We start from the raw sequence: 13391 nt of genomic DNA, 5'->3' as shown, positions 1-13391 counted from the left end.
CTCTGAGTCCATTTCCATCACGCAGAAACACCAGCTCCAAAGAAGGGCCATCTGTCATGGCAGTGAACCCCTTCTGCCATGACCATAGAACCCGTGGGTCTCTTTATCCCTCAAAAGAACCAATACCTGGGGTTGTATCTACCTTATCTGTCTCTTAGACTCTGTTCAGTTGTACATAGGGGTATTCCTTCTGACAACCTCCAGACTCTTTTTTAGAGACTCACAGCCTTATAATCTCATTTCTCCTTTCCATTTCCCCCTTACATTAGGTCAAACCGCTTCCCGAAGTCATGTTATTATATGTAGACAGGTATATTCTGCTGTTCCGCATTGAATCTTTAATTCAAGGTCATTTTCTAGTTGCTTCTTCAGCTGGTATGTGGTAGTGATCCCTCGGTGCCAGGGAGGCTCATCCCCGGGTGTCGTGTCCCACGCTGGGGGGAATGCATCACATCTACATGCTGAGTTTGGCTGTGAGAGTGGCCACATTTGAGTAACATGAAGGCTGTCAGGACATATTTCTAATTTGTTCTTCAAAACAACTTTTTCATTATAAGAATAATTCATATTTATTTTAGAAATGTAGCACAGATTTTGAAAAAATTATCCATAATCTCACTATTCCACAAATGACCACAATTAACATTCAATATCGATCTTAATCCTCATTCTGGGCATATATAATTATCGCTATTACTGTTCAATGATATTTTAATATTTCTGTCATTAAATATTAATTTTTCCAGACTCTGTCTTTTTCTGCTTAGTATTTTGTATGAATGTGCTGTGCTTAATTTTACTTATATGTAACTTTTTACATTTACTGGCTCTGGGGTAAACAGCCTCTTAGCCAATCTTTGAGTCTCTCTGATTTCAAAAATTATCAGCTATGTTCGCTTGGTGTATATAGCTACAAGTGGATCAATGATTATTATTAAATAAGATATATCCCATTTTTCTGCAGATGGTTACAGTAGTTCAGACTCATATACTTCTGACCCAGAGCAGATCGGGAACAATGTGACTCATCAAAGGTCAGTATTTCTGGCAATAAAAAACACATTAAAGTGTTGTGTTACATTTTACCATTTAAAATTATTTAGAATCAAGTACAAATTATTCTGCTTTCTGCTAGTGTGTTACTTATTGAGTTATATAAAAGGCAAATAAGTCTCATTTTTTTCAACCTTACTAGAAAACCAAAAGGAACCTTTAGTTTCTTCATACTTATTTTGCAGAAAGTTTAAAAAGAGTTGATTCCTTCTTGGCAGTAGAAGTTAATATAGTCCTTTTTCTAAGTAAATAGTGTAAACCTGTTTAAGTGATAAATGTGCAGGTTTCCAATGTAACCTTATGGCAGTTGCCAAAAGAATTCTGTTTAAAATGCCATCCAGAAGCAGGGCTCTGTGCCCACCTGGAAGACAGAAAAGGGGAGGGGGCAGAGGGCAGCAAGGGGTCCATCGTCCTCTGAACGCAGCGTGCAGGGCGGGTGCCTTTCCCCCTCTTCCTTTGCTCACGCTTAGCTTCCTGTGCCCCCCTCCTGGGCTGCAGAGAGCGGGGAGCAGTAGAACCTCCAGCGCCCTGAGAGAGGCGGGAGGCTGCCTGTCCTGTCTCTGGTTCCTCCCACAGTTCCCTCCTGTGCTCCTCTGCATTCTCGGTCCTCTTGGATCTTACATTCCATGTCAGCCAGGCGAGGGAGGAGCAGATCCCAGAGTCTGTGGACAGTCTCTTCAGAAATAGGCGGCTGTGGTAGCAGACAGTGGCTCTCTGGAGTCAGGCACTGCTGCAGTCACCTCCAGAGGGCTGGCTGTGGGGCCTGGGCGGGCACTGCCGAGCCAACACCACAGCCACCTCCCCTTCCCCAGACCCCAAGCCTGCGAGGGTGAAAGCCCGTCCAAAATGAAAGTAGAGTTTCTCTTCTTAGAAAATAGTTTTTCAGACCACTATTACGAATAATTGAATGGGAAAACATTACACTGGATTCACAGTCTATCTTGAATGCATGTTAATAACTTTTTAAATTTTTTGAGATTTTGCTTAATGTATAACTTGGTAAAAAGAAAGTCTTGGCCGCCTTAAATAAGCACTTAATGAAAGTCCACCCTAGAGTGTTGTCTTGATTTATTGTAGTCCTTATGTACCTGCTTCAGAAATGCCGCAGCTGGTAAGACCCTTTGCTGTTTAGCCAAGTGGGAATGCTTAACAAGAAAGACCACTCGTATCAGCAGCGTGACCAGCTCTGGTGCGGGGACTTTTGCAGGTCTCATTCAGGAGCGTCGCCGGAGAATGCTGCGCCCCCGCCTCCCCCTCCGCGGCCACAGCCCTCCCATTCTAGATCCTCGTCCTTGGACATGAACCGCGCCTTCGCCGTCACCACGGGTAGGGCCCGCGAGCCGTGACGTGGGAAAGCGCACTAAAGACACGCAGCATCATGTTGTTTTCTCTTGATATGTCTTGTTTTTTATATTTATCTGAAGAAAAACTCTGAATTAATTGATACCAGATGAGAGGGAATTTTTTCTTCATGATTATCTATAAGGCATTTGGATACAAAAGATGAGAACCAGAAAGCTGCCACAGGAAATTGGAAGGGAAAGATGAGGTGTGACACTGGGTGGGCGGGGGTGCGATAGGCCTTGCTGACTGATTTGATGTGGCTGATGAAGGAGAAAGAAAAGAGTCCTGACTGACTCTTTTCTGACTGGTTTCTACTTTTATGTAAGTGGTAGCACTGTTATTGCTGACTGACAGAGCAAAGTTTGGGCATAGGGTGACCATCTTCTGTTTCAATCATTAAATGGGTTTGGAGCGATGAGGACAAGGGGAACTATTCAACAGGCCCCTGGACACGTAAGCCAAGAGACATTCAGGTTCTTTTGAGAGTCGTTTACATGGAGATGATAGAAGGAAGTGTTAAGTGAAAAGGAAAAAAATGTGGAAATTTTCCCATTTGGTGGCTAAAGAGCAGTCAGAAACGGGCCGTGAACACCAGAAATGTGTAGTAATTTGGAAACAGGCAGGAGGGCCTCGTGTGGCTGAGGTAGCCAGATAAATGAGCCCTGAGGAAAGGCGTGCGATTTGGCCACGAGGCCAGGGTGGACAGTGTGGTGGGGAAGAGCCGGTCTGCCCCCAGAGGCCCTCCGAGTCCTCAGGAGCTCTCTGTCACGGGCACGCTCATTCAGCCTGTTCTTCTGTGACCAAAGCGATGATGTCTTCTCTCAAGAAGGCCTGTGTGTTCCTGCAGGACAGCAGCAGGCTGGAGTCGTCACCCACCCTCCTGCAGTGCCTCCACGGCCGCAGCCCGCCCAGGTAACTGAGCCTCCTCAGCACTCGTCACCGGGTAGCCATCGTCAAGGTCCCTGTGGCCTATTCTCAGGGATTTGGGCCTATCTGGAGTTATTCTCAAGTGGTTACCTGATGGTCATTCTTCATAAGCATTTCATTCAGTGAAGCTGAATCCTCTTTGGAAGATAGAATTCCAATGATGATCTGGGTGATTAATTTTTTGAAAGAAGTTTAAAAGTGGACGAGGGATAACGCGTTGGTGAGGAGGGACGGTGGGTTGGGAGGTGGCAGGTGGCCTTTCACGTGGGGCCTGGATGGTGGTGGCCTCGCGGCCTCTGCCTGGGTCTGGGTCTGCTAGTGCATCGGGAAGGGCAGGGCCAGTGGGCCTTGGCGCCACTCCAGGTCAGAAGTGTTTTGATCTGCACAAAACCATTATCTGCTAGGGTAGACACTCAATTATAGTTGTGAGTTTTATGTAACTGTGTTTTACATGAGTGGATTTGGTTGATTTTTCATAACAAAATGGCTCCTCAGTCAAAAAGGTACTGAGATTTGTAGAAGACCGACAAAAATATCTTTGCTGGGGCTAAGCTATGGTGCCCAAAGAGGTTGTTTCTTGGCTCAAGGAGCTGAGCCTAGAAGGGAGACAGACCTTTAAACAACAATTACAGTAGATAGCGGCACTGCAGTGCCAAGTGTCTATAATGCTTTGGGATGCCTCACTGGCTCGTCACATCAGGGTCACATGGAGGAGGAGAAAGGAACTTGAGGGAAGACTGGAGCAGGGACTTGAAGATAAGGTGCGTTTACTGGGGAGAGGGAGTTCCAAAGAAGGCGTGACACCCACAAAGAGGCAGGGCTTGCGCCTGGCTTGTTCTTCTGGGAGTGGAGGTGTGGGAGGACAGGAGAGGGGAGAGGGGGGCAGAGCTGCTTCTCTGTCCCACCCGGGAGGGCAGAACGTGACCGGGGCAGACTCCATGTGCTTTCCTGTTGCACCTACACTCCCTTTGCCAAAAGAGTTCCTACACTCTGCAGAGCTCCTTTGCCATTTCAGGTCCTGCACTGGGCTGTCAGCTTTAGCAGGACACAGGCCTGGGTGTTTTGTTCCTCTTGGATCTGTAGGACCTGGCACAAAGAGGATGCTCAGTAAATGTGTTTCTGGATTGAAAGCTCTGGAGGGATTGGACTGGCAAAGATGTGGAGGGGGAATCAAAGGGAAATGCATCTAAACTGTTGGGCACTGGTTTTCATGCTTTAAAAGTAGCAACCTTTTAAGAAACATAAACAAAAATAGCCTTTTTAAAGAAAAAACTATTGGGCAGTGGCCCAATTATGAGGTACATAAATAAGTGGAGCCACTGTAACAAAAAGGGGCAGGTTAGGCTGAGCCGGCCTCCCCTCCCAGCCGTTGCATGTAGTTGGCAATAAGAATTTTCCAAAAGTAGCTTAGTTGCTGTAGGAATGTCATCTTATTATTTGAGTGTCTTGGCCTTCCACCTAGGGCCTTTTGGAGTGGAAGGTTACTGCAGTAGAACTCCTGAGTTTGCAGATACCAGAAGAGCGTTCTTACAGTGTGGTTCACAGAAGAAGGCTGCTGTGTGCACGGCTTTGTGAGCTGAATGTCTGTCTCTCTGCCCATCCACCCTCAGGCGCCAGGCACCGCTGTGCACCGCCCCGTGGACGCTGACGGCCTGATGGCCCACACCAGTACCTCGCCGCAGCAGATCCCCGAACAGCCCAACTTCGCGGATTTCAGCCAATTTGAAGTATTTGCTGCATCAAGTGTAAATGAAGAACAAAATGAAGAAGCGGAGCAGCATCCCGAGGCTTTGCCGGTCAGTTTTCCAAGGTTTATCAAGGTTTCTGCTGGGACTCTTCCCACACCGTGCTCACAGCATGTGTGTGAACAGAGGAACCTCTAAGGAGCAGGTGATAGAGGGGACGCCAGGGAATAAAATCTCTGCTGTCGCCGCTTGTGGAGGAGGTTGATTGCCCAGGTCGGCTCCTCTGCTTTCCAAGGGCCCAGGGTGCAGCGGGCACTTAGTGCAGTGGTGGGAGGAAGTGGTGGGAAGAGACAGCCAGCCTCCTGCTCCTGGCCAGCACGCGGCGCTGGGGGCTCATCTGGGGTACGAAGCATCTAAGTCTGTGCTTGGACGAAGGTTTCCCTGTGGCGGCCACCCTCAGTTCGTGTGAGAGTTGCTTTTGTTAGGCAGAGGGCTGGTTTCCAGGGTGCCGAAACTGTTCTGCAGACGGTGTTCCCCAGGCCGAAGTTCTCAGGAACCCTGACTTCAGTGAGCACAAAGGTAGAGCTAGAGCAGCCAGAGCAAGGCTGGCACTCTGTTCTGATTGTCACAGCCCAGATTGCACCACCCTGATGGATCAGAAATCCAGGTGCACTGGACTAGCACAGTTTAGATCAAGGTTGCTTAAAGAGCTGATCCCTGGAAATTAGTGACTTTTTCAAACCTCCACTTTTCTTTTTTTTTTTTTTTAAAGATTTATTTATTTATTTAATTCCCCCCCCCCCCCCCATTTGTCTGTTCTTGGTGTCTATTTGCTGTGTCTTGTTTCTTTGTCCGCTTCTGTTGTCGTCAGCGGCATGGGAAGTGTGGGCGGCGCCATTCCTGGGCAGGCTGCTGGCGGCTTTCCTCACGGGCGCACTCCTTGCGCGTGGGGCTCCCCCACACGGGGGACACCCCTGCGTGGCAGGGCACTCCTTGCGCACATCAGCACTGCGCATGGCCAGCTCCACATGGGTCAAGGAGGCCCGGGGTTTGAACCGCGGACCTCCCATGTGGTAGACGGACGCCCTAACCACTGGGCCGAAGTCCGTTTCCCCAAACCTCCACTTTTCTGCCTGGCCCTGGTGCCATAGGACGTGGACTGTGCCTCCAGGAAGGAGGGTGGTCCTGGAGAGAAGCCCAGGTATGCTCAGGTGCTTGCTTCTGGGGTGTTGGTCCCCCTCCCAACTGCAGCCTGCCCAGACCTGCCACTTGGTGTGCATGCCATGCTTCCCCTCGCTGGGCCATGGCCCCTCCAGCCCTCCCCAGCCCTCCCCAGCCCTCCCCAGCCCTCCCCAGCCCCAGGGGTGCAGGTAGGCCTTCAACAAGGTTTCTCAAGTTGCTTCACATCCACATCGCAGCTCTCTCATCAGGATGAATATTTTCTTAATGTTTTATGCTCTGATTTGTTAAATGTTAAATATTGATGCATAATTATATTACATATAATTAATAATGATAATATATTCATCTCTAGGTTGAAAAGTCTTCTGATCCTGCAAGTTCTCTTCGAGTTGCCAAAACAGAGAATAAAATGGAAGAAAAGACAGCTGCTAGTGCTCCTGCCAATGTGGTACGCAGAAAGCCCGTGACAGTCGCGCTCGTCTGTACATAGGGAGAGTCACCCAAGAACGGTTTTACTTCCTAAGACTTTAAAAATGGCCACAGCCTTGGAAACAAAGCCCACCAGAAACCACCTAGCCCGTTGCCCTGTCTTTAATTGTAATAGGGTCTGTCTATCACAGAACAAGTCTGCCCATTGAAAACCTCTCGGAGGTGATTTCCATAGTCTCTACCAGCTGGTCACAGCAGGTTCTCAGATACCTGTGACTGTATAGCTTCCGAGTATGCAACGTTGAACTTCCCTACACGTCAAGTTCAGTTTCTCTGCTTGCAGCCTTGAGTGTAACAGGGAAAAATGACCAGCCTCCTAGGGTTAGTGCTGTACTCTGTGCTAGTCATCGTTTCTATAACTAGTTGAGGGGCAGTTCTACCCCCAATGTTTTATTATGAAAATTTTTAAATATAGGAAAGCTGAAGGAATTTTGCATTCAACATCAGTAATCCCACCACCTTGCTTGCATTGTTTGACTGTACTTGCCTTATCACAGACCTCTCCATCCATCCATCCTTCTTTCATTCTGTCAATCCTTTTTATCTTTTTTTATGCATTCCACAGTAAATTTCAGATGTCAGTGTACACTTCCCCCTGGAGTGAATAATTTTGGCCTTGTTAATAAATTTTTTCCAGGCATTATCATCCAGCCATTCCTAAAAGTTATTAGAACAGCATGTTTCACCAATCCAATGTCCACAGAGAAAAAGTGGCATTGGAGTGGGAAAAGTGGACATGGTGGCTAATGGGTATGGGGAATGGCAGGAAGAGACGAGATGTGGAGGCGTCTTTGGGACTTGGAGCTGCCCTGGATGGTGCTTCAGGGGCAATCACCGGACATTGTAAATCCTCACAGGGCCCACTGGATGGAATGGGGGAGAGTATGGGCCATGATGTGGACCATTGACCATGAGGTGCAGAGGTGCCCAGAGATTTACTTACCAAATGCAATGGATGTGTCATGATGATGGGAATGAGTGTTGCTGGGGGGGGAGTGGTGGGGTGGGGTGGTGGGGTTGAATGGGTCGTCATATATTTTTTTTAATGTAATATTTTTACAGAATCAATAATTTAAAAAAAAAGAACAACCAAAAAAAAAAAACAAAACAGCATGTTTCTGAAAAGTGCTCAAATTCTGCTTACTGGACACTTTTTTTCCTACATTAGTAGTTTGGGTATTTTTAGTAATAAATTGTATTTATGCTAACTCATGGCAACAATTAAAAATAACACTAAGGAGCTGACATTTGTTGCTTGTTTTTATTTACAGGTCAAATCATATTATGATAAATACCTCAGTACCATATTTCATCCTGTTTGGTGCAACTCTATAATCCCCAAAGCCCCAACAAAATGTCCACCCGTTTTCTAGAATCCTAATTATTGTGCATCTTGGTGGTTGACTTTTTTTTACAAAGAGTTGCCTGGTTTTCCACTTCTTTACATTAAATTGTTTTATGCATTAAGATGGTTTATTTTAGGATTCTTGACCAGCAAATCCTATGGTGATAAGGAAGGCATATTTCTGGAGGCTCCCTTTTGTTTATTAAACATCTATATATTGAGCAAGTGTCATGTTTATGTTGAAACTGTAACTAAGTCTTGAAACAGACTGGGGCCTCAAAGAACCCAGGTTATGCTTTTAAAACATCTGTAGTGCTCGCTTCGGCAGCACCTATGCTGACATTGGAACAATACAGAGAAGATTGGCATTGTTCCAGCACAAGGATGTCATGCAAATTCGTGAAGCGTTCCATATTTTTAAACAAGTAAAATATATTGTATGTCAAAAAGCAGAAACATTTGTATTGTTGCTTGCATTCACAATTAGCATGTTACCTAGGAACCTTTCCCATTCTAATTTGTTATCTCTTGCCATAAACCTATAGATAGTTTTAAAGTACAATAAGCAGTTTTTAAATTTCAGGGAGCAGGGGCTTAAAGAAAGCAAAGGATGTTGTTAGAGCGCTGGGAAGCGTGGCTGTGAGAAGTGCTCATTAATGGGACTCTGTCTTGCAGAGCAAAGGCACCACACCTCTGGCTCCACCACCTAAACCTGTTCGGAGACGGTTAAAATCAGAAGATGAGTTAAGGCCAGAAGTCGATGAACATACTCAAAAGACCGGCGTCTTAGCTGCTGTTCTTGCCTCACAGCCATCCATTCCTCGGTAGTCAACAGTATTTCTAAACTCTAAATATTCCTAGCAATATTTTAACTTATTGGGGAGAATTTAAAGATAAGAAATGAAGGTGGTTTTTTTTTTGCCCCTTTATCTCCTCAGATCTGTTGGGAAAGATAAGAAAGCTATTCAGGCATCAATTAGACGCAATAAGGAAACCAACACAGTTTTGGCCAGGTTGAATAGTGAATTGCAGCAACAGTTAAAGGTAAGGTAATTTCTGAATCTTTATTTGGGAAGTTCATCTCAGAGCATCTGGGAGTTGAAGGGGGAAATCAGAGGTGATGTAACAATTCTTATACTTGTATGAAACTTCCCACGTACCAGAAGAAATGTGTATCTAAAATATTTTGTGAGCCTTTGAATCTTTCAGTTCTGGTATGCATTGCCTTGCCCTACACATGCACACACACATGTCATCACTGTTCCCATTAATCTCCCCTAACTTTCATTAAAAAAATAGAAGAGATGTGATTTCAGGTACCTCTAAGATCACATACATCATACATGACACTCAGTGCTCTTTTTAATTCTTACAAGATTTGACAATAGCTTATTTTTCCTTTTACCAAAGATAACCCAGATTCTATTATAGGGACTTAAATAGGTCTAAAGAAGAAGGATGGGGGAATTTAGTTTTTCTTGCAAATGGAAAAAGAAAAAGACAATAAGCCTTAAATAGAAATGGCACTTCTGGCCAGTGTGTTTTCTGGATCTATTTTGCCATTAGACACCCCTGTCATCTAAATACCTGAGAGGAGTGAGCTTGCTTTTCTTACTTTTAACCATGATTTCTTTGAATCTCTAAGAATAAAAATTACTCCCAGAATCACTTGTGACTTGCCAGTATTATGAAGTACTCATTTCTTATAAACCAGGGCTTCTCAAACTTTAATAGGTATCCAGAGAACCTGGGAATGTTACAGTGAGTATTCTTACTCCATAATCTGGAGTGGAGCCTGAGAAGTCTGCATTTCTGATCAGCTTCCAGGGATGGAGATGCTGCTGGCCTGTTGACCCCACTTTAAGGAGAAGAGTTGTAAATCACAGAGATGAGAAGAAAAGAATCCATAGAAATGCAGAATGGGTGCTTCTAGATTTATGCTCCCAACATTCTGCTCATCTCCCTCACCTGGCACTTACCACCCTGTCCTGTGATTATTAGCTCTGATACATTTGTCTCTCTCTCCTACTAAACTCAACTTTTTGAGCTCAGATCATAATCATTTCTGTTTAGGGTAACCGTATAACATACTGGCCAAGCCAGGATACTTCTGTGAGGCAGGGGGGTAGGGCATGTACCAACAGGCCAGGACAGCAGACAAACTAGGCCTCATGTCCTCTTTATTGCCAAAACCTCACACATATTAGGCCTTTGATAAATGTCTGTTGAATGAATGATATCCTTGTATAATGCTTTGATCAAAGGAGTATACATTTGTAGCTGTTGTATGATGAATTTTGTCTGTTGTAAAGGAAGAATGCAAACTAAGGGCAAGCTTGAGCTGGTGCCATGCTTTGAAGATGAAAATGTTCAAAGAACTAGGGAAAAGCATAGAAATAAGTACAAAGGAGCTATTTTAAACATCTCTTTTATCATTACCACTGAGAACAGAAGATAGGAAATAAGGTACCAAATAAGAAGAGGTAATTCTGTTAAAATGAAATACAAACAGTATGATTGAGAAGAAAAAAAGGAAAGAAAATAGAATTTCGTGGCCATCTGAAAAGACTGCTCAAAATTGACAGTGATTAGAAACTGACTGCAAGATCAATTTGTTCTTTGTGAAACTGAAACTCAAAGTGAGATCCAGGAGTTACTGTAGAAAAGAGTCTGTTAACTGACCCATCTTCAGTTAACACGGGGCAGATCAGGCGTTACGCACAGTTCAGGCGTTAATACCCATCAGTGACAAACACTGGCTTTTCTAATAAGAAATTTAAAAATATTACCCAGATTTTTGTAATGAGAAAAGAATTATAATCATTTGGAGCATATTTTAAATATTGTAAACCTAAAAAGAAACTACGTTTTGAAAGTGAGGTGTCTTTTGAAAATACAAACAGTGGGCCCCTATCAGTCTTCTTGACACATTCAAATTGTTTTCTGGAAACAGAACCGTTGTTAGATGTTCCTTTATTTTTATGTACGAAGCATGACATGGTCTTTGCATCTTTTCCAGGATGTTCTCGAGGAGAGAATTTCCCTGGAAGTGCAACTGGAACAACTGCGACCATTCTCTCACCTATAAGCCAACTGCCGTTAACTGTGAACCTAACCCATTTTTAAGCAGTTTTGGGTTCAAAGCCAATTTGGAGACCCAGACATTCAGTTCACTGCTTAATTCAACATTAAATTTTATGATTCTGTTTCCCTATACGTTCACCATTGTATTTAAGTAACTTTTATTTTTTAATTTCAACAATAAAAGGGTCAGGATGACTTTTCCTGGAGGGTATGTTGTGTCTGTTGCACTACCCCCGCACCCCTGCTGTTCGGTAGCCTGGGGAAGACTAACGCTGGCCTCACACTGACTTACACTCTGGCACAGACTCGGGAAACTTTGCAAAAGGAAAATGAACTTTGTCCTCTTAAAGGTTTAATATTTTACATAAAACATCTACATTTGTTTGGTGAGTGTCCTCTTCGGGAGTTGGTGTGAGAGCTCTCTCCTGGGTGAGGCAGGCACCTGCAGGCTCTTTGTCCACATCAGCTCAGGGGCCAGAGCTCCTATTTTACTGGAGAAAATATCCATTTCACCAGTGACTTAAGAATGTTTGTGTGAGATTTTTTTTTTTTTCCAAAGATTTATTTACTTCTCCCCACCCCCTGTTGTCTGCTTTCTTGTCCATTTGCTGTGTGTTCTTCTATGTCTGCTTGCATTCTTATCAGGCGGCTCTGGAAACCAATCCTGGGACCTTCCAGAGTGGGAGAGAAGCGGCCATTCTCTTGTGCTACCTCAGCTCCCTATCTGCTGCGTCTCCTACTGCCTCTCCTCCGGGTCTCCTCTTGTTGCGTCATCCTGCTGCTCCAGGTCTCCGCATGGGCTATCACTCCTGCGTGGGGCAGCTCACCTGCGTGGGGCAGCACTTTGCGCGAGGCAGCTAAGCACACAAGCCAACCTGCCCTCACCCAGGGGCCCTGGGCATCAAATTCTGGACCTCCCATAGGGTAGACAGGAGCCCAGTTGCTTGAGCTACATCCGCTTGCCTGTGGGAGATTTTAACTCAGTAGCAGCCATGGACACTTACACAATAGCACTGACGCCAGCCCCTTCTTCAGGGTCCCCTGGAGGCCCAGGGAAGGGCGAGACAGTGGAAGTCCTGTCACCTTTTCATGATTTAGTCACTTAACACTTCCTGAGAAGCTTATGCCCATCAGTTACTTCAGAGATTATTTTCAAGTAATATGTTTTAAAACTACTTAAGGCATTACTCACAGAAAAACAAGGGAATTACTTCAGATTTCTAGTTTACTTCCAGCTATTTTGTCACTCATTCCTTTCCTGTATAGCCGCGTTTTTCCTCTTCACAGTCGTTTCTGGAACATGTCCTTTTCATGATAATAAACTGTCTTAAGATTTGCCTTATATTATATGATAGACACTTTTTGATCACATATACATTTGCATTAATTGCTAACTACAGCAGATGGTTAGTAAATATTGTATCTATGGGGTTATGGTTATTAAACTGCATGAATATAAACAGAATCAGAACAAACAATGTGAATTTTACACTAATAAAACAGGATGGTATTTTTTTTTTTGAAGGTTTTTAAAGTAACATTTTTTTTTCAAACTTTTAATTGTGCGATATAGAAAACTGAAAAACACAAGAAGCAAAGAACACAAAAGTCATCCAGAATCACAAGCAGTTTAGTTTGACATAACCTTTAGGCCCTGTGTGTGTATAGACACAACAGAGCATACGTTTTTATCTAGTCAAGATCTCACAGAATGTATCATGCTTTTTCACACATCATGAATATTTACCAATGCAGATGTGTTCATATTTCCATTTGATGCTAACATCAGTGTGAGCATCTTTTGGCTATACCGTAGGAAAACATTGTTAATTCAATAGAAACATGTTCTTGCTAATAATTCAATATAGATCTGATAATGAATTTTCTTAGAAGCATTATACTTATTGTACTCTTGCTTTATGTCTCACTTTAAATTGAGCATTTTTAAGGGAGCACAGTATTTGTAATTCTGCCAGTATCTATAGAGGCCGGTTGCTATTTTTGTCTTAGGAAATTTTTGTCCCCAAGAAAGGAATACATTTTTTTCCCGTGAGATGGTGTCATATATTCTTGGTCATCACAATATCTCATGGCTTTGGGGCTGTGAATTGGTATTTTAACCTTTGTACATTTTTCACAAACTTTTTAAATTTTTAAGAATTAGGAGGAAATTATATTTTCATGGTGGAAAGAATTTCAGGTTCACAATCCTAGATTGTACTGGTACATTTTATTATCTTAAATAAGAAGATGAAACAAAAAGGAAACTGACAACCTAAGCC

General features: G+C 43.9%; 1 protein-coding gene and 1 non-coding gene across 9 annotated transcripts in view; both read left to right on the top strand.

Moving 5' to 3' along the window:
• REPS1 (RALBP1 associated Eps domain containing 1) overlaps window positions 1–11315 on the top strand; it is an 89985-nt gene extending 78670 nt beyond the window's left edge. For 5 of the 8 annotated variants that reach the window (XM_058307553.2, XM_023589244.3, XM_058307551.2 and 2 more), the window contains 8 exons: window positions 965–1034; window positions 2261–2379; window positions 3224–3309; window positions 4935–5120; window positions 6544–6639; window positions 8701–8849; window positions 8964–9069; window positions 11045–11315. In XM_058307553.2, the coding sequence (XP_058163536.1) occupies window positions 965–1034; window positions 2261–2379; window positions 3224–3309; window positions 4935–5120; window positions 6544–6639; window positions 8701–8849; window positions 8964–9069; window positions 11045–11113 (881 nt within the window). In that variant the 3' untranslated portion in view covers window positions 11114–11315. The remainder of the gene's footprint in view (window positions 1–964; window positions 1035–2260; window positions 2380–3223; window positions 3310–4934; window positions 5121–6543; window positions 6640–8700; window positions 8850–8963; window positions 9070–11044) is intronic. The other 3 variants (XM_058307552.2, XM_004459931.5, XM_004459929.5) reach the window with 1 other exon arrangement.
• Window positions 8338–8444, top strand: LOC111764482 (U6 spliceosomal RNA). Its single transcript, XR_002797074.2, has one exon. It is a non-coding gene; the product is annotated as a U6 spliceosomal RNA (small nuclear RNA).
• Window positions 11316–13391: the final 2076 nt, after the last annotated feature.

Source organism: Dasypus novemcinctus, chromosome 11 (genome assembly GCF_030445035.2).
Source record: "Dasypus novemcinctus isolate mDasNov1 chromosome 11, mDasNov1.1.hap2, whole genome shotgun sequence".
NCBI classification, from domain to species: Eukaryota; Metazoa; Chordata; class Mammalia; order Cingulata; family Dasypodidae; genus Dasypus; species Dasypus novemcinctus.
Note: the sequence above shows the minus strand (reverse complement) of the source record. Positions and strands in the feature narration are given on the sequence as shown.